Raw genomic sequence first — 25,458 nt, 5'->3', positions numbered from 1 at the left:
TCATTCCTCCTCCTCCACATAGGTAGAGGGGAACCAGCCCACCTGCAATTCAAACAGAGATGGGATTACTGATGCCAAAGCTGTCCACATCAGCCTATCAATAAACATGATGGAAGGCTAACACCAGCTCACTTTGGGGAGGAGAGCCAACAGATTACTTGGCAGTCCTCAAAGCACATTAAGCCAAGGGTCACCTGTTAAGAGGAGTTGTTGTGAAGACAGGATTATATTAGGTAATGGCAGTCTGTCAAGGGCCTTTCAGGGGTAAGCTATTATCTTCTTCACCTCAAGTCAAGCAGCTCTCTAAACTGCATTGCACTTTAACAGACTGCATGGTGAGATGTCATTCAAAAAAAAAAAAAAAAAAAGACACTGTGTTTATTCTTGTCTATGACAGTTGCATGTGCCTCAGGCCAGACACAGAGACTTTAAAGCAGGGCAAAGATGAAGGTCAAGAGCTTCGGTTTAACACAGCACCACAAATCGACAGGTTTGGACACTTAGAATGAATACATAAGCACACTACTTCTTACTACATACTTTGGAACATTCTTACAATACTGGTATAGTGTCAAGGAGTTCATTTCTGAGTTTTATTATATACTGGTTAAACATATGTATTATACTGGCATTTATATCATACTCATGTCATTGTTGTAGAGTGTAAAGCACAATATTTTCCAATAACTGAGCTTGAGTACTCAAAAAAGATTAATTATTTGAGGAATGAACACATACTGTAAAATGTTTCGTATGCACTCTTACAAGGAAATGTATCTGAGTCTAAAAAAATGTCATCCTTCTAAATCAACATGTAATACATATCTTCTATCATTTGCTCTTTTATAAACCAATAATGAGTGATGACATGCCATACACTTTATACCACAGTTTACATAAGACAAGCAGATAAAGCACACAAACGCTTGATGTGGAAGACTGAATAATATTTCAAAAGCCAGACTGCATTACACAATCTATCGCCTTTATATTGCACCCAGTGTTTGAAACTGTATGCCCAAGGATGCTATATCAGTCATCTAGCTGACTCTGCTAATACCAGAGTGAGGGTAATGTCAATTTCAGTGTGTATTCTCACCCTGCCATTCACCTCGCCTCTCCACCAGCCGTTGGCACTCTTTGTATAGATCTTCACCACATCATCCACTTGCAGAGTCAGCTCTCGCGTGTCCCTGGGGCTGAAGTCATACCGCGCTATGGCGACACCCACCACCCTCGGTGAGAAGACTGAGTGACAAGACGAGTTCATTACACAGCAGGTCAAAGAGAGAGAGGACAGGGGAATTAAGAAAGAAAGGAAGAAAGAAAGAAAGAAAACAATTTGTGAATGCCTGGAAAGTTACGGAAGGAATCCTAACCTGTGGATATACTGATATAGATACGTATGAATTGGACATCAGCAAATATTCACAACAAAGATTTAATTAAGACCTGCAGTTTTGTACATAAAACATAAATTAACAAACACACGCTAGTATCCTTCCTCTCCAAACGCACAGTTAACAAACACACACAAAGACTTGTCCGGACTGGTTAAGAGGGGAACTGAAAGGGGTAGAGCAGAGATATTGGTACCTGACCAGAAAGGTGAGGAGGAAGGAGGAACAAAGCTCCCTCTTGCAGGACTCCCAATAGAGAGCCCACACGACACCGGTGCTTAGGGTCACACCATGAACGGACAGAAGAGAAAACAAGAGAGAGAAAGCAAAGAGCTCCAGAACATAAGCAAAAGAAGTTACATCAGAGCAAAAGTCAGTTGGAGACAAAGAATCAGCCATGAAAGACACAAAAATGAAATGGTGAAAGAAAACAAATGATAGTTTGACGGTTACTACCCCCTCCTAGAAAAGCGTGAGTCTTGAGTCGTGTATCTGTTCCCTGAATAGGTTTTAACCACCAAAATGGCCCTGCTATTGATGCAGTCATTCGTTTCTTGTTTCCACTGAAATCTCCTCATGCAAAATCAACTGCATATGATAATCATCACCAAACAAAATTATAACACTAATACACCATATAATTTACCTCCACCTGAAACTGGCTCAAACATCTGCAGACATATTATATAGCAAGTTTTGTTTTGTTTTTGTTTTCTTTATGTTGTTTTTAGTTTTTAGGGTTTTGGCATCATTTTTAGTTCTCTACTTCATAAATAACTTCTTTCCTGGCTTATCAAACTCAGCCCAGATGTCCTCCTTTGTGTTCAATGTGTTTCAGAGACATTCCAGAAGCAAAGACACCCACAAGACACCCACGCAGCCAATGATCAGGTGGTGTTTTGTGTTTCTGTGGGCTGTCAGGGGGACATCAGTGAGAGAGGATGCGACGAGGGGACGGATTTTCTGCTGAGGCTGTGGAACGAGGCGTTGATGGGAGTGACAGCCGAGTGTAAACATCTTTAACAAGGCCCTTTCATGTGCGCTGCCGTGAAGAACGTAAAGCATCGAAGGGAAGGAAACACAAACATAAACTACCCAATCCCCAATTCACATCCTCAGCCTTTTCCTTTCTTTCCCTCTCTCTCTCTCCCTCTCTCTCTGTAATCACTCTGTCTCCTCAGCTGTGTGGCTGCACTTGTTTGCTTAGTTCTCAGGGTTTTTTTTTTCTCATCATTGCTGTTTGCTCAGTAAAACTGAAATTTCATGCCTTCATATTTTCTCCTTTCTTCTTTGGGATGCAAGCTATTTAATCTTTGTTTAATCTCATCTCAGTTGTCCCAGGATAGTGCTCTAAGATTCTCCATAAACCCCTAAGAATCTATCATAGATTTTCCCAGCGACTCGGAGCAAACTGTCATGTCTTGTAAGGGAATTTGCCACTCTGGCTGGAGCAGAGAGCTGGGTCTCGTTTAGCCGTGATACCTCCTCCTCTCTTGCTTGCCTGCAGCACCCTGGCCAAACATGGAGAGATTTTCTCTTCTCCTGGCACTGAGAAGAATGACAGCATCGGTCATAACTATCTGTTTGTCTCTTTGACGGGGCCATCTTGACCAAGATGAGCTGGAGCATGGACATGAATTTATTCATGACCGCACACCACACACATAAACAAAATTCACAAACGCAGTACTTCTTCCTGTGTCATGCTCTTTGTTCTGCCAATCTGGAAAGTCAAAAGACCCAGAAAGGGATTGAAAGAAACACACTGGCTCCTCTCCTGGGCTCCAAAATCAAATTTGGCACATATTTCATCTGTGAGTGAATCCAATGCTTTGCTCCTGTTCCTTTCAGACACTGTCTCTATATGGATAAGTGATGGAAAAGGTACAGTAGTGCACTGATTACTATGTGTGTAGAATAGTACCTTAACTTGACTGACTGTGAACTACTCACCAGTAGTTGTTTGACCTCTGTACAATATCCCATTGTCCACCTGTTTATAGGGCACCTGTAGGGTAGTGTCTAGACTGCGGAAGCCCTCCCTAAGTGAATTCTTCTTGTAGTACTCCACCAGACCCTGTAATACACCACAACACGGGGGATATAGCCCACCACCTTTACAATATAACCTGCTATTCAGTGAGGGTTGTAATTATAGGGAACAGTTTCACATTTTTTAATGTTTAACCAATGAGTGTTTAGAAAACCTGTTCTCAGGTGTATATAACAGGCTTTTATGTGCATAATTCTAATGATGCTGCAATTCCAAGTGATTGTCCATACCACAGCTATAATTATCATTAACGCAGGTCTCCCCGCGACACTGAAAACAGGAAAATGCAGATCATATTCAAATCATTCTGCACTTTTGCAAAAGGACAACTGACTATTGTCATCCTCCCAGTGACAATGAATTACAATGCACAGCAGATATACTCACATAGTTCTGACAAATAGCGGCGTACAGAATAACTCCAACCGTGTAATATAATTTAAACCCACTTACTAATACAGTCTTGAATGTCCTGCTCTCAGCGATGTAGAAGCATCCGTCCTTGGTCAGGATCTTAATGTGCTTCACCTCATCGTTGAACCTGCGGGTGGCAGAGGAGCAATCAGCATAATTTATGGGCCATTCCCGAGACTGGGTCTGTCTCCAGCTGCTGTGATGATAACCTACTTCCTGATGCTCCTGTGTACTACGGCCATGATTCTCAATGTCTTCCCCCAAAGGACTGATAAACCGTCCATTTGTTAGACAGAAGACTAAAAAATCCACGTTGACTTGCGTTGTGAAACTTCAACGGCTCTCAAATAACATAACATGGCTAACGGGCCATGCTGTGTACTTTATGAACGTAAACTGTGTGTGGCGAGGGGAATACCTATAATGCATAGTGCATAGAGCGTACACGGTTCATTTTACATGACACACACCAAATACTCAGCTACATGCAAATGTATTATGTAGAAGTGTCTATATAATACATAATACAGTATGCTGTATGGCAAGAGGGCATAAAGCTGATCCTCCAACAGTTTGCACTCATGGTCTGAGGTGTGAGTTATAAAGATATTCACACGTCTCCTCCACATATAGACCTTCAAACGCAACCACAGAAAACTCACTCATGCACACACACGCGCGCGCAAATTCCGAGCCATAACCTACTTGATGCTGATGGCGTACTCGCCACATTCTCGAGTCCTGTGCCTCACCAGGAAGGTGCCGTTTTCCCGATCAGTCAGCTCTGCCTCCGCTTGGTGTCTCTCCATAGGCCCTGCAAACCTGTCCAGCCACGCCAAGTGCACAGAGGATTAGAGTCCAACCAACACCTGTATGCATCCAACACTACAAGCTATTCAAACATTGTCCAAGCACATACTACACTACACAACACAACACTACACCACACTATACTGCATTGTATATTACAGTGGAGGTTGATATGAAATCCCATTACACATTAAACACATTGGGCAAGAAGCAAGTAACCTTTCATTAATGCTTTCAACACCACCTGACTTGCACTAAGTGGGATTCTGCTCTGGAATACTCATTGCTGAAGACTAAAGTGTTTAGACCTACCAGGGCTGGGCAGAGTAGTCTACTGGCCTGGGGACCTGAGAGGGAAACATGTGAGTACGTCTGTTAACTTGGTCTGCTAAACATTCAAGTTTGAATGCAGTTATGGAGTGACTCTCAGGAGCAATTAAATAGCAGGGCATTGTATTTTTCATATGAAGTTGTATTTTTTTTATTTGTTATTTACAGTATGTGGTAAACACTGCAGTGCATAAGACATTTAGCACTGTTTTACTAATTTGGCACTAGATATGAGTTTATCAGTTAACATTCAGTGGTAATAAAAATGTTTGTAAAACGTATAAACCTCCGTACTTACACACGGGCAAGGCTTCACGGCATCCCTTGGAAAAAATCCAACCTCTTGCGTTGTTAGAATTTTGCCCTGGCATAGCATAAGACAGTTCATTACATAAATTTGACTGGGTGTGACACCCTCTCCCATTTCCTTTAATAAATCCAAGACAATTAGCTCACAACAAGCAGTTCAGCTCATTTACAAGTAATATGTGGTTTGAGTCAAGCCCTCACATAGACTTTGAAAACCATCAAATCAAAGACCTCATCTAACACTGAAATATAAATCTAGCTAATGTTTTAGCATCAGAGTATCTTGAACCATGACCCTAATTAAAATATAAGCCATTATTTTACACTTCTGCTTTGAGCAAGTTTGTATTCATGAATTACATTAAACCTGTTCACTTTTGCACTGCAAGTTTTTGCAAGGAAAAACACTGACTGTTTGGCTTGAACAATTGATACGGCATTTTCAGTCTCAAAATGTGCTTACTTTTCGCATGATTTCTTACACACTAATGTGATGCTATCTATGTTGATGAAAGCAAATGACATCTCTCTCATCCAACAGCTGGGATGAAATCACATACTGCGGGTACAGTGGCAGTTAATGGCTTTTTAAAAGTACATAAGGTTATTTGGAAGTTGGCATGAGTGCCTGGAGGTTTGAATATGCGCTGATACACCAGCATTCCACTCTCATGGAACAATCTGAGATGATACAGGCAGGAGTTTTGTTCTCCGTTCATCTCCTTAATATGTTTTTTATTACAGTATAAAATACGTCTTCGAAAAAGTGCAGCCTTTTGCAAAAATTCAATAGGAAACTCAATACTAAGGCATATCCATGATTTATTTAGCTTAATAATGTTTCATCGTAGGTCTTGAAAAACCTTTTATATTTGTCACGCCGCTGATAGGCCTATGATGAAGATTAAACTTATTACCCGGTTAGAGTAAACAGTTGGCAGTCGAAAGATCAAATGAAATCACAGTGATTGATTGGATTGTTCTGGCAAAGGGGGCAGAGATAATTGTCTCCCAGTAACATGGGAGATGAATGCTAAATGTTCTGTAATTCCATCCCTTGGCATCACAGAGGCGTGAAGATAAAGCAGCCTTATTAGCAGTTAAGTGTCGTTTCACACAAGATAAAATAAAACATTGAACATGCATTATCATTCAACGGCAGAGGCTGGAGCCACTGCTGTCACCATGGGCTTTGACCCAACCTCTGTTGCCATCTGTTGGCTTTAACAAATCTTTTGGCAACCACTTTGGGGTTCTTTTGTTTTATTTTGGGGGGTTTTTTCTTCCTCTTTTTTTTTTTACTCACTGTGTGCTATCAGGCAGAAATCGCCAAGCATAAAGCAGGGGAGATAACACTAAGTGTCTAATCCCAGCAGGGCCGTTCACAGCACGGCAGCCAGATTGGAACGACACCAGGAGGAAGATGGGGTTTTAGTACTACCATAAAGCACAGGGAGAAAGAGACGCAAAGGCCCAGCACGATCCAAAAAAAAAAAATGAATAAAGCAAGAAGCAAACGTGGGCCTGAGAGACGAGCGCTGCTTTGCCAACCTCTGCATCACAGCCACAGTCGTATTGCTCATTTGATGCACTGTGTGAGACTTACAGAGATCATTAATTTTCAGACAAGACTAACATAATGTTTAAAATTTATTTTCTGTGACCAGAAATTTATAAATCATTGTTTTTTTCTTATGAGCTTGAATTTCTTACATGGACTTAGTCTCTGGTGGGTCCTTTAATGAGTACTGATTAAACACGATGAAATGTGTGAATTATATACTTTACTTAGTTCAAAAGCATCCATATTTTAAATGTGTTTTGGTGTATCACCTGCCACCAGGTGCTGTTCACATCAGCACAAAGGACTTCTATGACATCCCCGACTTGAATGTGTAATGGCGGACCCCCTTGTGGACTAGGAACACCTATGTAGGCTCTGATAACCAACATTTTTGGCAAACCTGTAGACACAAATAATACACAGCAAATGAATATTCGCAAAGGTCAGATCATGAGGGAGGACAAAAACAAGTCACTTCAGTTAGGACCACTAATATACACAAAACACTACAGAGCACCAGAAATACAGAACACGGACCGATATTCTACTACATTTTGTAGGTGATAGACCCATAACTGTAGCAGAAATGGTAAGCAAATGTCATTTGGAAATTGACCAAAGCAGTCAAAGCCTTTAAAGGTATTATAATGGTCAGATCCACTAAATCTTAGTAATGCACTGTAAAACAAAGAAAACACAGAAAAATTGAGCATTTTCAATACAAATACAAAACCAACAAAGCAGCAAATGAAGTAGAGACCTTGGAGAAGCCAAGTGTTTTGCGTCTATTTTCTTACGATACGTCTAATAAGGAAATATGCTTACCGGTCCCTTTCAAAAAATTGCTTATGAAAACTAATTTCCTATCATGCGACACAGCCCCTGCTCTTGTGCGTATGCCAAGACACTGTGAGCCGGAGCTCCACAGGAATTCTCTAGCGGAGGATTTTTTTTTCCTTTTTTTTTTTAATGAATCCTCCCACACCAGTTCATTCCCTCCGTTTCTTTTTCCCCTTCCAGCATTCTCATTCAGCAAAGTCAGTTGAAGAGCACTTCCAAATTTAATTTTTCAATGCAACATCTACATAATACAGGTTACCAAAGCATAGCAAGAACAGTCAACACTAGCCCTGGTTTAACAGTGCCCTTAGCTCATATGAAATCAACAACGTGGTTATTAACTGGTCAAGGTATTTTCTAAAGCACCAGAATGGATCGTGTCTGTGGTTTTACACATGCAAGTGCAGGTAAATAAATCTGGCCCAAAGTTTCAGTTTGGCCTAAATGAGAAGAGTCAGGGCTTTGTCGAGAGACAGGTGCACTACGAGAAAGGATGGCACACAATTTTTTACTATAGAGCAGCAGCTCAGGTGTTGGTGCAAAAAAAATCTCTGTTTTTTTTTCGATTACCACATGCTGAGGCCTTGATGGAAAGGGAGAGGACAGCTGTTCCACATGTGCAGTAGGACACTTTTTTTTATGATGACAGTCATAAAGCTGACTTCACACAAAAAAAAAGCATCTTTTTTTTTTGCCTGGGGCAGAATATGATAATTGGCTAAAAACCATTTATGAACCATTTATGTCTACCTTGATTCCATAATATGCACTACATCAATCCTTACTATTCATAAACATTACGGGCAAAGCACTGGACACCATTCAACTTATCATGTTTTATTGAAAGGAATGGAGACCTTCAGTCAGAAATCTTTTTAAAAAACACAGATTGAGGCAGAAGAAAGGAGAAAAGAGGACCCCTAATGCCATGGATTGGTAATGTCAAATCACAGGAGAGAGTGCATCTGTTCCCTGTCATTGGAAATGTACTGGGCATTGTTATAATTTATGATGGCTGACTAGCTTTCCTTTAACTGTCACTCTTCCATGTGTGTTTCACTTGAATGGACCAAGAGCAAAACATGACATTCAACGAGTTCAGGCAAAGTGCAGCACACGGATCGGCAGAGAAGACCTACTCACAACACAGAGAGGAAAAGAGTCAGAAAGACAGAAATGGCGAGAAAAAAGAGAGAGAGAGAGAGAGAGGGAGAGAGAGAGAGAGAGAGAGAGAGAGTATAACAAAATTACAGAAACTGAGAGAGAAAGAAATAAAGAAGAGTCAGTGATGTCAGAGAGAGGTTGATGCATCAATAAGAGCTTTAACATTTTCTTTTTAACATTTAATCCTTTCAAATGCTAAGTGCTCCATGTGGGGCGTTTATACAACGTGGTAAAAAAAAAAAACAACAACAACAAAAAAATTAAACACAAACTGAGTAAGAGATTCTCAGAAAATCTTATCTAGAAGGCAGCTTGTGAAGAGTGACTGACCTGGGTCTGACTGTCCTCTAGAAGTTACTGGTTTCTATAAGAGAAGAAAGAGAGAGAAAGAGAGAAAGCATAACAAACACTCATGATGTAATGTCGAGATGTTGGGTGAATTATGCCCACATTCATATTTATCAACATCCACTTTGCTCTGCAGGCAAGCACCAAAGACAAAAGCCATGGGACATGAACTAGTGAATGTGCCAAAGACTGTCAAACTTCAAAACGAATCCATCATTTCACACATGTCAAATTACAACACATACAGCTGTCATTTTTCTTTAAAAAAAGGCCCCTACCTCATGTCATCCAGCAATGAGTGTTCATGTTATGAAACAATATTTGAATAAATCACGTATGGAAACAAATATTCCATGTTATACTCTATATTTTGTAGTGGTGGGGGGAGGGGGTTCCACAAAGACTATTTCTTCCCCAAGAAGAGAATGTTTAACAAAGTTTATGACATTTTTGGCCGAATTTAGTGAAAAGAAAACAGTCTATCTTACCTGAGCCTTCGGTGCAGCGGCGTCTGAAAGCATCATGAGAGAAGAGATGACAGTGAACACAAAACCCACTCTGGTGACTGCTACACTCTGCTCTGGCTAAGTTTAGTTCTCTCTAACTGTTCTACTGCGCTGTCTAAAAGGTCTCCTGTGTGCAACCAGCCTATGACATGCATGCAAATAGCATTCCTGACCTTTGAACTCTCTCCTCACTGTGAACTCTCTCCTCACTGTCATATTCAACAAATTCTGTATGGTTTGGATAGTACCTTAAGGCCTTAGAAAGATACTTACCGAGGGACTTAGTTATTTGCAGAACACAAAAGACACAGGTGAGGTGATGAGGATACCATCATTCTGACACACTGCTGACCTTACCTGTTTTCCCACAGACGCCTATTCTCCCCAGACACTCCTTATGTGCTCCTGCCCCACACTTGGGGCAATAGTAACCCTGGTTAAAGATTCCCCTGTAAGGGAAAAAGCCAGTGAACATACATACAGGTTCCTATCCATGTGTAACATGTCACGGCATGTGATGAGCGAGAAAAAAAAAACGTGTTAAAAAAATACCATGAACTCCTAAAGTGCAAGAAAATGTGCAGAAATGTATTAAAAGTAAATGAACGGCGCAAGAAATAAAGAAGTGATAAGTGAAAAATTTACATTAGTGTGCTCTGATTCAAGTGTGGTGTTAAGCGCATGTATAATACATCTTCAGTGAACTCTGCCCTAAAGGTTAATGACAACGCTCATTATAGTATCTTTTCACAGACGATTAATCATGAGAGGAACATCGTAATTTAGAGTATTATGAGTCACCATCCTGGATCCCATAGTAATAACCAAACATTTTGTCCATGTTTTATAAAAAACATAACATTTTAATGCTTTGGAGAGCGATGCAAATGAAAATGACTGCAGTTATAAAGTACCGCGAGGTATGAAATCAAGCCATTCTGAGGACTAGGAACATCTCTTTTGGTTTAAATCTTGATAAGGTTCAATTATTGATGCATTTGACACCTTTTCCCACTTTCATGCTCCCTGGGGTGTGGAGTGGGTTCTACGGGGAGGGAAATCACCTGAGAAGCATGTTGCAGGAACAGCACGTGGTGATCCTCTCAAACGTGTGCATCAGAAACTGGTGAGAGTTACTGGTGGCATTCTCAGGTCTGATGTTAGATCTGGACGGAGGGGAGGAGAAGTGAGAGAAAGAGAGAAGTGAGAAAGGGAGAGTGAAGAGAGAGGAGGAGAGCTGTGATGGAGCGGCATGAAGAACGGGGATAGGGGTTATTATAACCGGGACCGTTTTAATTCCCAGAGGCTTCTTGTGGACAAGGGAGAAATGTTTTAGAGTGTGCTGTATGGGGCTAAATGGAGAGGTCTGATTGGACACCTCTATCGTTGAGCTGGTCCCCGAACAAATCAGAAGACTGCGGGAATGCTCCTTAGCCGAATGACTCCGCGATTGATTCTTAAGTTAAAAGTCGGAGGGCATGCTGGGGATGTAATTTGTTGTCTTAGGGCAACTCTCAGACCATCACACAATCAAAGACACACACTAACACAGTCACAGGGGAAAGAGAGATGAAAGAAAATGTAATGCTGAAGGAAACTTCATTTCTGGTGCCCGGTGGGTAGATCTGTGACACCTCTTTAACCTGTACCATTTCCAAATGAGCATGCTTGTTTGGGTTTTTTTTCTTTCACTCTTTTTTTTTTTTTTCAATTTCACCAAAGCAAATCTCCAGCCCAGCACATTCAAACAGCATTTTACTTTCTAAACTTTCAGCCTCATCAGCCCCCCTGTCGTAATAAATGCAGCTGCTGCTACAGCTGTCTGAAAGTCTAAATGTCTACCCCCGGACCAAATTATATTTATTTTATAACAATTTACTCTTCTGCAAATAAAACCGGACCCTTCCAACACTTTCCTACTTTCAAATCTTGTCCAACTTTCCTAGAAGTCTAAATTTAAGTTTTAACAGTGCTGTTATATAAAGTGACTTAGAGAGAGAAAAAGAGAGAGAGAGAGAGAGAGAGAGAGAGAGAGAAGCTCCTGTCAGGGGTGTAAAGCTGCTCTAAGCAGGACTGGTCTAGTTTGGACCAGCACTCTGTTCACTCACATAGCCATCTCAAACTGATCCAGCCACTTCTTCTTCAATTCTCTGGTCTTGAAAAAGAGCTCAAAGCCACTCTTCCCCTGCTGGTGGGTCAGGTAAAACCCATAGCACCACTGTCAAATCAAAAAAGGAAGAGAAGAGACCTAAATGAATAAATAAGTGGTTTGCAGGTAGACATAAAAAAAACATAAGGGAAACATTAGGTAAAACCTAAACAGGCATCTATACACCGAGGCCAAACAAACAGGTAATTTCAAACTTCATCATTGCCAGAGTTCTGTGAGATTTCCAAATTCTTTTGGACTCTGGGCAACTCCAAAGTTGTAAATAATAAGAGCTGGCAGTGTGAGTGGCATAGAGTATGAAGAATGTTTCATTTAACACCAAGTAATAAATAACCTCAGGCAACCTTGGAGCATTCACCACCCAATATTAACATCAAACTCACTATTTGTGCTATGTTTCTCTCTCTCTCTCTCTCTCTCTCTCTCTCTCTCTCTCTCTCTCTCTCTCTATCTATCTGTCTATCTATCCAAGCTGTTTAGAATCATTACTGTTCTCCAAACGTGCGTGCGTGTGTGTGTGTGTGTGTGTGTGTGTGTGTCTGTGTCAGTATTGATATGAATTATGCTATGGCCTACAGGTGATAGTAGGCACAAAGATGCTATCAGCTCCACATTTGTGGCATTTGTGAGTAAACAGTATCTGTTGTGCTTGCCTGTCTGCTTTTTTATGTGTTTATGTGTTTGTGTGCGTGTGTGCATGTGTGTGTGTGTGTGTGTATGAGAGAGAGAGAGAAAGAGAGAGAGAGAGAGAGAGAGAGAGAGACTGTGAGTGAGTGAGTGAGTGAGTGAGTGAGTGAGTGAGTGAGTGAGTGAGTGTCTGTGTTTTGCGTGTATGTTTGTTTGTTTGTGCGCGTGTGTGTGTGTGTATGTGTGTGTGTGTTGTGAAGACAAGCCAACAGAGGGGCAGTAAGGCACTTCAAACAGCAAAGCCAGCGGGGCTTTATCCAGGCAAGGTCTCACTGAGACAGAGTTTTCTAGACCATCTGTTCAGAAGAAACCTTCCTTTTGGTGAACATCTTAAAAGAGAAAAGAATATCAAAAGCTGGAAGAAATCTCCTGCATTATTTTTACATCTATATAACCATTTCTAACCAAAGGGAAGTCTGTATGAGGAAGGGGGGGATTTAAGGTGAGTTGTTTTGAAACTAGATCACATCTGTGAAAGGTAGATCCAGTCAAACTTTAGATTATTAAAAGACAGTTCCTTCACCTTTCACCCAATATTGCTAAATCCTACCTCCAGGTCTGACTACACTTCTGCTAAGAAAAATATGTGCTGAGTATGCTGAGACAAGGCCACTGTGGCAAGGTAGTCAGTAGTTATCAGTCAACACTAACTGAAAACAATGGCATCTGTGTATGACACTGCCCGGGGCTAGCTGCATCACTCCATTTACAGCTTGAATAGCACAAATATCTGAGGTGATATCTGTTTTACTCTAAATAATCTTTACTAAGAAAGAAACTGTAAGAAATAAGTGTTTTTTGTGTCTGAAAACCATTTCCTCTAAATCTGCTCACACACCTTTCTGCAGTCCTTATCTGATATGGGGTTGTTGGTGACCTTGAAGTGTTGAAGGTCAATCACTTCCTTCATCTCGTAATTGTCTCCACGTCGCTTGCACACAATCACAGCCAAGTCAAACAGGAAGATATGTCTGTAACACCATAATAATACACAAACACAGTTCAGACACATTTTCAAAAAGCACTTCAATACATTACAACCAGGATGTTCCATACAGAAATGTGCACCTGTCTTGTCTCCGTTTGTCGAAGTTTGACACCAGCCGAGTTTCACCATCACCCTTCGGCCTACCGTAGCCCAGCAAAGACTGATTCTGTGGAGGAGAATTATACTCAAGAGGCATAATGCTGCTTTTCAGAGAAAAATGAAATTCTGCACAAAAATCAGGTCCAAGAAACAACAGCTGGTATTCGATTTTTTTTAATTCAAATTAAATGCTAAAAATTCTAAAAATGAGATGAGTCGGTTCCATCTCCATAGTGTTTGCATAAAAACAAGCATTTCAAATGATGAAAACCAAATGTTGACTTTAGTATTTCAAGGAGTTATTTACTGATTTTAAAGTGACGGTGCATGTTTTAGCAGTCACTGGGGGGAATTCAGCGAAAGGACCAGAATGACTCACCAGATTCTCGATTGACCTTTGATACTGGTCAATCTCTCTCAGAGTCTCGCTGTCTCGTTTCACCTCATTCACATACTGGGCCAAGTCCTGTTCAGAGCATAGAAAGAAAGAGAGAAAGAAAAAAAATAGGTATTACACATTATAGAACTCTTAGTATTTTCTTAATAATTTTAATTATACAACACATGTATATTTCTATGTACGCCCATATTTTTGTATTTTAAGTTTTCTTACAATAATAGAGCTCGTATTTGAGCTTACTGCTCCTGCAATTTTGTGGCACTTCCAGTTGCTTTATTAAATATTTCATAAGTGTCGGGGTCTACTGATATCCCCAAATGCCTGACATTGATTTTTAGAGACCTCAATTTGGATGAGGTGAATCAGAGCAGATTTCCATTTAAAAGGCAAGTCTCTGCTGAAAACACTTGGTCGTGAACTAAATCAAATACGTTATTTCGCAGGGTGGTAGGCAGTGAAGTTTACCTCCAGCAGCTCTTAAAGTGCTAACCACTGCCATTCTGTTAAAGCAATCGACATTATATGGATAATATTAACAAATGATGTCTTCTCAGGTCTCTTCATATTCTCTAAATCCTCTCAAAGTCATTTGGTCTCCACAGCAAGAACTCTACCAAGAAATTGCTAAAAACTGAGAAGAAGCTTGGTAAGCTCAGTAAATCATTTTTGTATGAGTCTCCTGCAGTCTAACGAAAATTCGAAGGATCTTCTTAACAATCTTTATGATGAACCCTATCGGGTTAAGTATTGAACATTATTATGTGAGGAGATAAAAATTACAATCCGATTACATATCCTCTGGTTTGGTTTATGATAAGCGGCTTGTTTAGCAGCATGCTTACACTGTGGGACCGATAAACAGAGAAAGGTGAATAGGTCTATAAGACTGAAATGAAAGCAAACAGACACAGAACCTCCACGTGATACTTACTCTCATAGCGTCAAGCGCCATTCGTAAGTTGCTCTTTTCTGTAACATCGTGAGTGTGTTTGACCAACTCCTGTGTGATCAAAACAAAATACAATCAGTGAAATGACTCACAGCCCCTGTACAATCATAATCACTCCTCCCTCTCTCAAGGATTATGAATGCCTCTTTATCAAAAACAATGAGTTGGTCTTGAGGCATGCTGGAAATTAGGGATTTGGGAACTGGGGACGAGGAGGGAACGAGGTACGAGCGGAGCTAAAGTCAAATCTCAGCGAAGGATTTCCATGACATAATGAAAAGACTATACTAAGCCAAGTTTCCACGATGGAGCCAGGTTCATGGAACAGTCAGTTCTGAGGCAATGCTGGAAAATACTTATTGGAGGCAGGAATGTTTGACAGAGAAGGAAAAAAAGGACTGGATCTCAACAGAACCTTTCTGCTCTGTGTCATAGCGGGCTAACTGACACGATAATCACAAATCTGGGAACCGCCCCGTATGGAAATGCACTTAGCATGCAGGTAAGCAGATAAACGGTTAGACACACTGCAGTTCCAAGTGTCAAATCTCTGGAATTCATCAGAGACAGGTGCTTTTGTTTTTGGACTTTCTTCAGAAGCTACTGGACAAGGGGAAAAAGGGGGGAAAAAAACGACCTGATGTGATGAGTAAACAATGTGATAGCTATGTTCGACACACTCTCCAGATTGAAATTCAAGCCAGTGCGAACACTGTCAAATTGAGGAAAACTGCAAAACAGCCTGTGCTGGTGTGTGTGTGTGTGTGTGTGTGTGTGTGTGTGTGTGTGTGTGTAAGAAACGACACATATGTATACATATGGTCTCCGGTGTGATGGATTGGAGAAGTAATGGAAAGCAGAGGCTTTTGGAGATCACCTACAACCCACTTACCCGTCACAAAGCTGGGTAAGATTTAGGATTTTGTCTGTAGAAATGCACCAATAAATCTTCTTTCTGTCATCAAACTTCCTAATATTGGAATATGTATTCCTGCTAAAGCCCCGATGCATAGGTCAACACTAATCTCCGACCAAAACACACCAAAAGCCCTAATGCTTCCAATGCCCTGCTTGCACATTCAAAAGGTTACACATTGTGACGTGGTGTAAACAAATGTAACAGATGTGTTGAAAGTCATTACTTTGAGCTACAATGTATTTTTTGTCCATGGTCTGTAGTGTGGGAGAAGATGTCTGGGGCCCGAGGGCTATGGTCAGAAAGAACACAGTTCCATACGATACTGTTTCCCCATGGGTCGGATGGGCAGGTGGGAACTAACTCGTCCCTCTACCCTGCCTAACAGAGAAGAGGAGGACTGTGTCACCTCTCGAGAGGCCTGCTCTAAATTATAGCAGTCTGCTTTATCTTAAAGCTTATAACTGCAGTAGTTAAGTCCATTTACTAGTGGAGACAGAGCTTACTGCCAACTTTCCTAAATTTTGTAGGGTAAATGGAATGTAAGACTGTGAAATTCCCATTAATATTGCTCAGTCAAATCAAAGAGAAATTCTGACAGAGACTATAATCGCACAAGTGCTACAGGGGAAATTGGTCTTCAGTCTATATTCACTGCATTGACTGTAGCCTTGGTGATGATTACCAGAAGGATAAGAAATGACGCGGGCTTTGTCGCCCCCTGGTGGTAACTTTTTGGTTACTACTAACACAACAAACAACAAATGTAAAGCAATTCCTTTGGATTAGACCTATTTACGAGCAGCTGAGTTTGATACATAAAAGTACTTCAGACAACAGAGCACAGGAAACCTATGTAAAAGGGTTCATTGTTCACAGGGTGGAGATATAGGGCAATTGTGCTATAGGGAAGTAAAAAAATCCTATCAGCTGAGAACAAATGAACCATGTCCTCATTGAACAATGCCAAATGTGTGTGTGTGTGGGTGTGAGAGAGTTTGTGTGTGCTTTCATGTGGCTTACCTGCAGCAGTAGAGGATATTTCAGTACTCTTTGCATTGGGACGACAAGGAGGTCTCTGAGAGTGAACTTCCCATTGTTTGCACGCTTTGAACACTCCTATATCAGGCACAGTACGCATAGCATTACGTCCATCTCATGAGGAACATCAGCCACATATAACATCTATATTGTGCCCCAGATCCACTCCCAAATACTAATTGAAACTACAACTATTGCTTTCATATTGTTAGAAAAGGCATTGCACAACAGAAGGCACTGTTTAGCAGAAGTCATGTCAAAACTGATTTGAGTTAGTTTATTCTACGAGCTGGCATTAAAACTCTTTACCTCCAGTTTGAGTCGTACATCTTCTCTCTCTTTACAGATGTGGTCCAGCACAGCAATGCCAATTTCTACCTGACTGCAGTATGTTCCATACATAAGAAGCCTAAATGCAGAGAGGATTAGATATTAATAAAGCAAAGTAACAGGGCAATGTACAGTGCTACATAAACAACATTATCATAATGTAATATATCTATTCTTATTCTAATTCATTTCAGTGAAATATTTCACTTACACATTACTCCCCACATACCTGTCTTTGTAAGCAATGAAGACCTGGTAGAGATTCGAGCCATTTTTATTTTGGACTGAGTCTTGAATATCAGCCATTAGGCTTTTGTGTACTTTAACCAGATCCTGAGTCATGTAGAGATGAATTCATTGCAGTGAGGATAGAAAAGTCTCGTAAATGTGTGATAATACTGGTCATTTTAAAAGACCTTTATAAATATTTCACTTACTGGGATGTTGAGAAACACTCTCTCGCTCTCAGCAACCGAGACAAACTTCTTAAGTGGAATCAAAAAGTACTGTAAAAAAAACAAAACATGTTTTTACATGCCATTCAAATGAAAGAACAGCTGTCTCAATGATCTGTTTACATTCATACCAAACAAACTGTCTTTCACTGTGCATCATAACAAATGCTAACCTTTTTCATTAATATGAATGCCACTGTTACTGCTGTTACCACTGACAGCATTTGTGACATTGTGGTTTTCAAACCTCATTTTCAATTTAATATGAAAATCTCACTTTCTCTATGGACTCCAGAGTCTCGGTGTATCTGTCTTCGGTCTGTTTGATTTCAGAAAGGCAGCAGTTTCGGACATCAACCTCAGCCTGTTTCTGGCAGAACAAATGCATGGTTGTCAGTGTTGCACTGGCTTTAAAAAGGTTTCAAAACGAAGTCATACTCATCCTTCAATGAACAGGTTTTATACCTACATGTAACTAGCAATCAGAGAAATAATTATGTCATTATGAAGTTTAAAGATTCATTTACATTTCAATTTTAATGAGAGCATGCATAATAGGTTTTAAGAAATTCCTCATGCAGGTTTACAGGTCAAAATGGTAAGAGTTTCAGTGGCAAAGTAGGAGTATGCATTTCCGCTCTGGAAAGTACAAAGGGACAGGAGCTGTGCAGTGTGAATGTGTGTGTGTGTGTGTGTGTGTGTGTGTGTGTGTGTGTGTGTGTGTGTGTTGTGTGTGTGTGCGTGTGTGTGTGTGTGCTTGTGTGTGAGTGTGGAGTCTTATGAGTCATCTGAGTACCGGCAAGGTTGCTGCATCTGTTCTCATCAGGTCTTCATACACCTTATCTCCCACTTCAACATCACCGTAAATGAGATCATATACATCTTCCAGATCCTGCTCCTCACTGTGATCCGAGCACACACACACACACACACACACACACACACATACACACACACACAAAGACGAAGACGAAGCAATCAACGTAATGTATAAACGATGTCCTCTGACATCATATTTAATGTATCTTCAGCTATCTGTGCCATCTGACATTCTTTGTCATCTTACATCTGACTTTTACTGACTGGAATGAGACAGTGGAGAGTATACAGACATTGTCAAGTGAATATAATGTGTATATAATGTGTATAAAATATTTACATATATGTTTTTTGTATATGTTTGTATATGTACACACTAACACATGAACACATACTAACACACATACACACACACACATACACAGATATATATACATGCAGCTGTCTGTAAATCTGAAACATTTGTCTGCAGGCTTGTCTCACAGTGGCACATCTTTCATTTTTTAAAGATTTTCACACAGAACCTGGATCAGCGTGAGTCAGGGGTCAGATGAAAGTAAAGGGGGTCCCAGACCAGTGATTACAAGCTTTAATACTCTCTCCGTACTGTTAAAAAAACTCTGCTTTAAGAAGCCTCAGTGATCATTCTCCGATCAATCTCTTACTGTGTGGGATTCAGTAAACTCAGCAAAATACTGAGAACTCTTTTGTTCCCATTTTACAGTAAATCAGAAACTGTGGCAGGTTTTTACAGAGTTATGTGGGTGATCAAACGTCTAAACACAACCATCAGCAGTGTGCAACAGGTTGTGGGTGTATTAGGAAAAATGATCTTAATTCATGTAAATGTAGACAGATCCAATCAAAACCGAGAAGAGAGCCTCACATACTCAATCAAATCTTCCAAATGGATGTATATGTCTTCATTCTCTGTGCTCTCCTCCGTAGGAAATGGCCTGAAAATGAAAAACAATCAGTTTTAATACCACTTCTCAGTATAACAGCTTTTATCATGACAGTTTGATGAAGCTTGTTGTTAAACTTCAAGTTTCTAGATAAACGTGAAGATAAACTTACTAGTTTAACAAAATCATTACATACATTTTGCATCAATTTGATCAGGGGTTTTCAACCACATGTTTGTGAACTTCTAGGGGTTTGTGGCATTACTATAAGGGGTTTCATGAGACTGTGATGCAAACATTAATGTCAAATTCTGTTAGTTAAAATTCACTTAGTTAAAATCTCAAGGGAGTACATGAGGAAAATCATTTGGTTTTAAGGGGTTCAGCTGGTAAGAAAAGGTTGAGAACCCTTAATCTAGGTTCTTACAGTCTAAAACGCAATATCCACATGACACTGCGGTACTGATTTTAATGTTCTGGAGAGTAATCAGTATATTTTAAGACTGCACTTCTTCTACACCACTGTAAATCAAACTGACCTTATCCCTGCTTGTTGTGCAATGGTCGTGTGTGAGAGCTTGGACAGTGCATCAATAACCTGAAAAAAGACATTACTGATCAGTGCACAGCAAATTTGCCAGTGTTGAATCAACTTTGGAAGTGTTTCGATTGTCCAGGACAGTGTAAACAATCCTACAGTTAATTTAATTCTGTTGTGTAAAAAGTCTCTTCCCCACCTCCCCCCCCCCCCCCCCCCCCCCCCCCCAGAAATCTGCCTTTGCTGGAAGTGAAAAAAAATGCTGTACTGCTAGGAACTAAACAGGATTAGAGACTAAATGACCCAGTCATTTCATAAGATGAATGACATTTATGACAACGCAACAGATAACACTGATAATTCATGTGGACATTAAGCAAATACTACCTTAAAGCTTTAACTTACTATTCAATATATATTAGCATCTAACATTTTCTAGTAGATTAATAATATTCTGCACATTTATATGGGTAAGTACAGACTCAGGATATAAGGTCATGTTACCTTGGTTACCTAAGTTTCTACTACATTCTATACACATTCAGATGCTCCTTCGAATGCAACCTGCATAATAATGGGGATTTATTATGCATTATGAATGTCCAATAGTGAACAAAACCTATTTGTTTTAAGTAATGAATTCAGCAAAATTTCCGCTTGAAGGCACAGACTGACATACTGTATGAGAAAAGCATTGTAAACATCAAGACCTTATTTATTACAGGGGGTGTTATCTGTTTACCTGAGCAAAAGGTTTGACATGAGTGAAAGCGCTGCTCTCTTTCAAGAGGAAGTGGGCTTGCAATCTAAAGCCCAGACTGCATCACCGGAGGTTGGTGTGTCTTTTGGGGAGTAGGTTTTCTGTTTCACACAGATGTAGATGGTAACATGGTTTCTTTTTACCGCAGATGAACACCTGTTTCACATGTTTTTTGGTTTGTTTTTTTTTTTCAAGTGATCTTAATCTGATCTCACTCATCCAATATGAACTACACAAAATTCATTTTCTTTCCTCTGCATAAACATTGTCTCCTGTATACTACGTTACTGATAACACTGGCAACTGCTATTCTTTGCAATCTGAAAGGGTTATTTTGGGCATATTTCCAATTGATTAATAAAGTAAGATAATAGGAATAAGTACGTTATAAAGCATACATAATTCGTCCTTTGACAGTTTAAAATGTCAGGTGTTTCAGCTAATGTCAGTTATGCTTGTGCAGCTATACATGAACAAAAAATCAGATACCAAGAGACTATTTTTCTTTTCTTTTTTTTTCAGACAATGGAAGGCGCTGTCATGTTTTTCTGGACAGTTTAAAATGCAGCCATGCTGAAAAGAGTGACTGATTCTATTCAGTGTACAGGACAGAAGGAGGATGGGCACCCTATCAAAATATCAGCAAGCACGGATATCGTGGTGGCTCTATCATAACACACTGCTGAGTACTCTGTGTCATAACGCATTGGGGTAAAGAAAAAAAGTTTATGGTGAAGTTCACATAGCTAAGTTCACAGACTCAAGTAGCTACTAAACATAAGGTACTGCAGAAGAGGGGACAAAGTGCAGGAATACAGGAGGACTGATTGGCCAATACTGATAATAAGTTGAGCCTAAAGATTGCATTTCACAAACAGCAATGCAATACATACTTAGGCTGTAACAAAGCAACAAGCTACAAACAACCTTGTAACAAGCCTGTTGTGCGAAGGAAAGAGTATCTCTGCTGGTTTGTAGGGCAATATGAAGACTAAAAAAAGGCAGCTTAGAGTAAAAATGTGACAACCTTAAGATTTATATTTTTCAGCTTTGCAGATTGTTAAACCTGTATTTTTTGCACAGCACAGTTATTCAATTTTTGAAATTTCTGAAATATGTTCATTTCTTTGCTTTAAAAAAATTAAAATGTGCAGCAAAGTAAAAAAATTACAGTTCATTTTAAATTTAAAATAAACCAAAGCATTGATTAAGATTTTGTAGGTGGTCTATTTTCATCTCTGGCACCTTTCCCCATTTCCTGTCTTTGCTGTGGCTTCACGTCTTCACAAGAAGGCAAGCTTCTTAAAATATCTGCCCCTAAAATACATCCGTTTTATTGATGCAAGGCCTTGCTAAACACAATCACACACGCACACACACTACGTACAGTGTGGCCATCTAATCTTTTTTACTTCTTCATTGGGCTAAACTGCAGCATTAGGCTTAGCTGAACGCGAACTGTAACATTTATAACGCCATTCATAAGTAAGGTCCATTCAGACTGACAAAAGCAAAACGGTACTCTAGTAAACTCTTACGAATGCCTTGGAGTCACATAATGTATAAATGACTTTTTAAGACAGGCAAACTGAACTCTCTAGTTGCATGTGCAGCGTCGTTACGTTTAATGAGAGAGGATGTAGGCTAACTTGTTAAGGACCTCTGTCTTTTTGTTAAGCGCTGCCAGTCTTCAGTGGAATGTGTGTTCAGGAAGAAAGGAAAAGTGGGAAGGAGTGCAAAAAATTAGAGAGATAAATACAACCAGACAGCACACCAAGAAAGCCTCTAACAGGCACCAAGCAAGTAAAGTCTGATAATATAGGAAGTCTGCACTCAGTTTTAGCTCTGAGCTGAACTCTCCCCCTCCCCCCCTTTATTATATCATGCAGCAAAATGTTCCTTTCAGAAAATCTGTCTGTAAGCATCACCAGTAACTCAATATATAAAACACACCCTTTCATTACTTTGAAAAGTTTAATGATAACCTTTGAATGGCAGCTCACTCATACACCTGTCGGAAATGCACATTTTCGCAGGGTGTCTCCTAAAAATGTTGTAAAGTCATGCTTATCTGACTACGATCGACCATGTAGCCTAAAGAGAAAACAAGAGGATTAGTCTGTCTGGACATTAAGATGTTGTTTCAGAACATTTTCTTCTGCCTAAAGCTCTTGAAGCAGAGCATTTGTTTCTTGCCAAAAAAAAAAAAACTTGGACCATCCTCAAAAACTACATTTTCTCCAATTACTGGGTCCGCGATGTTACAAAACGAGTACATGCTCTCAATTCCTCAACCACTTCCTCACTGCCCTTTCAAAAAATTCATCTTAACATGCAGAATTACATGGTGCATAAAATTAATAATTAAGGGGGATTATATTAAATCTTCAAAAACATGTCAGTGTAAAGCAAAGAACATGTGAGCCGGTGACGGCCGCATAGTGGGTACTGCTCTCTGAGACCGTCTGACAGGGCATGAGTGTGGCAAGAATCAGTACTTTCACACGGTAGAGCAGGCTCAAGTGGTGCTACTGTGGCCGTGAGGTTTGCATTTTTAAGCTGTGGTTTTACCCCTTTATGTTAAGAGGTAATGGTGGAGTCTCAAGTTTATCTAGGATACATCTGTGCGTCGTTCATGCAGGCCTACAATATGTTTTTTGTCAGCACGATGTCTCGTGCAGAAAAAATAGCGGAGCACTTTACCTTGCCCTTATTTGTTGTGCATTATCTCACGCTGCAAAAGCACCAGGCCAGTGCTGATGATTCTGCATGACTGCAGATGTGTGTCTTGAAGAGAGGCAGACAATGGCTCAGCTATTCTATGGGAAGAGTGCACAGCCTCTGGCCACAAACGAGTGCTCAGCCCTGCTCCAACCACCCAAGCATGAGTCTAATCCTTTATTAAGACCATCTACAGTCAGCGTCAGTTATGTTTCAGAGTACATGCTGAAGCATCTGCATGTTTCTACATTGACCGTAATGTCATTTAATCCTCAAAGCAGCATGTTCGCACATAAAAACGATCAAAGCTCCGCTTAGAGCAATGATATCCTCTATAATATTTGCTGTGCTAATAATAAAATTGCCTGTTTGCAAATACTCTGTTGAGCTACTAATATCTGCAGAATAATTCTCTGACGTCATTAAAAGCTTTTTAAACATCAGTTTTTCTGGTAGGAAATGTTTAAAAGGTCACAGACATTGTACAGATGTCTTCTGCTACGAATACATAACATATACCCAAACATACATATTCAGTACGCATATGTACAGTAAGATGATGTTTCTCTCAACTTCTTATCAAGCATCTCACCGCAAAGTCACACTATAGACAAGTGCTTGGTATGCCTCTCTTAAGATTCCTATCAGTAGTTAAGGCCAATAGGACATGTCCCTCTGCATACAGGCTGCAAATCACTAATTAAACTGGGATCAGCAGTGAGGTAGGAATAGCATTCTGATTTTGTGAGGATGAATATACTTGGAAAAAAGGGCGCTACCACATCACTCTGAACAACAAAGACGTAGAAGTACTTGCGGTCAAACAGAAGGACGGGAAAACATGAGTGAGTCAAAAATTGCTATTGATCACAGATGACCTTGACTGCGCATTCCTCCTCCACGTGAGCCAATCCGACCAGAGCCTTAAAGCACGTAATCTCCAGTGTGTTTCATTATAATAAAGAAGAATCACTCCCCGCAGTTATCAGAGAGTTAGGATAAAATAACAAGGCATGTCTGACAGAGATAACTCTGCTTCTTGTGAAAGACAAGAAGCTACATGTCTAGCGTTTTTCACTCATTAAAAAAAAAAAAAAACTCCACTGTAAGCTGGCTTTGAACATTAAACGTCAGAGGAAATACCAGTATTGACCAAGGATGTGATTAACGGTTTGGATGAGGATCTCCACAGAACTGAAGCTCACAGCTTACCTCAGCCTGACTGACTGTGACCATGACTGTGATCATTATTGTCCTGGTCTCATTTACTACATACCAACTGACCCACATTTTTATCATGCCAGCAGTGATCCATAAAAATACAACAGTTTCAGCACCACTATGGTTGACACAGGGTAACTGTCAACATCTAATCAGCCTATGACTCAAACAGCAGTGATATAATTGTTTTTTTACCCATGACTTTGAAACAGATTATCAGAGTTATAGTGAACTCCCTTCACAAAGGAGTTATAACATTTACAAAGCCTGTTCCATGAGCCAGTTTCGAATGAATGTTTCACTGATAAAAATGTGTTATTGTAACCAGAAGCATTACTTCTAAGGGGGTTTCAGCATGGGCTTTTTTTTCTTTCTTTCTTTCTTTCTTTCTTTCTTTCTTTCTTTCTTTCTTTCTTTCTGTTTTTTGTCCTCACCAAATTAAGCTCTACTTATTACCTTTCCAAAGTCCCGGACATCAAAGAGGTCAAAGGCTTCAAATAATTCGTTCTTCCTCATCCCAAACACATCACAGCAGGCTGACAGGAAGGTCCGAATGTTCTTCAGACATAAGAACTGAGGAGAAAGCAGAAAAGGCTTTTCACATATTAGGAAAAGGTTAATGGGTCACACATTCACAGAGCCTCTTCTCAAGACATCTGGAAAAAGACCTTAAATTACAGTGCTGAGATATGAAAAGTGACAATGCTTTTTTAAAGTGTAT

At 40.0% G+C, this 25,458-nt stretch overlaps 1 protein-coding gene across 1 annotated transcript in view; it reads right to left on the bottom strand.

Moving 5' to 3' along the window:
• The window catches only part of vav3b (vav 3 guanine nucleotide exchange factor b), a 28,250-nt gene continuing 2,792 nt past the window's right edge, over positions 1-25,458 (bottom strand). The window contains exons 2-27 of the mRNA XM_030774715.1: positions 25,194-25,310; positions 20,037-20,095; positions 19,483-19,548; positions 18,570-18,675; positions 18,051-18,143; positions 17,756-17,824; positions 17,548-17,651; positions 17,298-17,397; positions 16,971-17,066; positions 15,014-15,082; positions 14,062-14,148; positions 13,664-13,749; positions 13,434-13,566; positions 11,847-11,956; positions 10,803-10,904; positions 10,096-10,187; positions 9,721-9,743; positions 9,215-9,248; positions 7,150-7,280; positions 5,306-5,371; positions 4,990-5,024; positions 4,573-4,689; positions 3,907-3,994; positions 3,368-3,477; positions 1,100-1,268; positions 1-42 (exon numbers count right to left, since the gene is read on the bottom strand). Of these exons, the coding sequence (XP_030630575.1) occupies positions 1-42; positions 1,100-1,268; positions 3,368-3,477; positions 3,907-3,994; positions 4,573-4,689; positions 4,990-5,024; positions 5,306-5,371; positions 7,150-7,280; positions 9,215-9,248; positions 9,721-9,743; positions 10,096-10,187; positions 10,803-10,904; positions 11,847-11,956; positions 13,434-13,566; positions 13,664-13,749; positions 14,062-14,148; positions 15,014-15,082; positions 16,971-17,066; positions 17,298-17,397; positions 17,548-17,651; positions 17,756-17,824; positions 18,051-18,143; positions 18,570-18,675; positions 19,483-19,548; positions 20,037-20,095; positions 25,194-25,310 (2,304 nt within the window). The remainder of the gene's footprint in view (positions 43-1,099; positions 1,269-3,367; positions 3,478-3,906; positions 3,995-4,572; positions 4,690-4,989; positions 5,025-5,305; positions 5,372-7,149; positions 7,281-9,214; positions 9,249-9,720; positions 9,744-10,095; positions 10,188-10,802; positions 10,905-11,846; positions 11,957-13,433; positions 13,567-13,663; positions 13,750-14,061; positions 14,149-15,013; positions 15,083-16,970; positions 17,067-17,297; positions 17,398-17,547; positions 17,652-17,755; positions 17,825-18,050; positions 18,144-18,569; positions 18,676-19,482; positions 19,549-20,036; positions 20,096-25,193; positions 25,311-25,458) is intronic.

This window comes from Chanos chanos, chromosome 5 (assembly GCF_902362185.1).
Source record: "Chanos chanos chromosome 5, fChaCha1.1, whole genome shotgun sequence".
NCBI lineage: Eukaryota > Metazoa > Chordata > Actinopteri > Gonorynchiformes > Chanidae > Chanos > Chanos chanos.
This window is presented reverse-complemented; position numbering and strand designations above follow the sequence as displayed.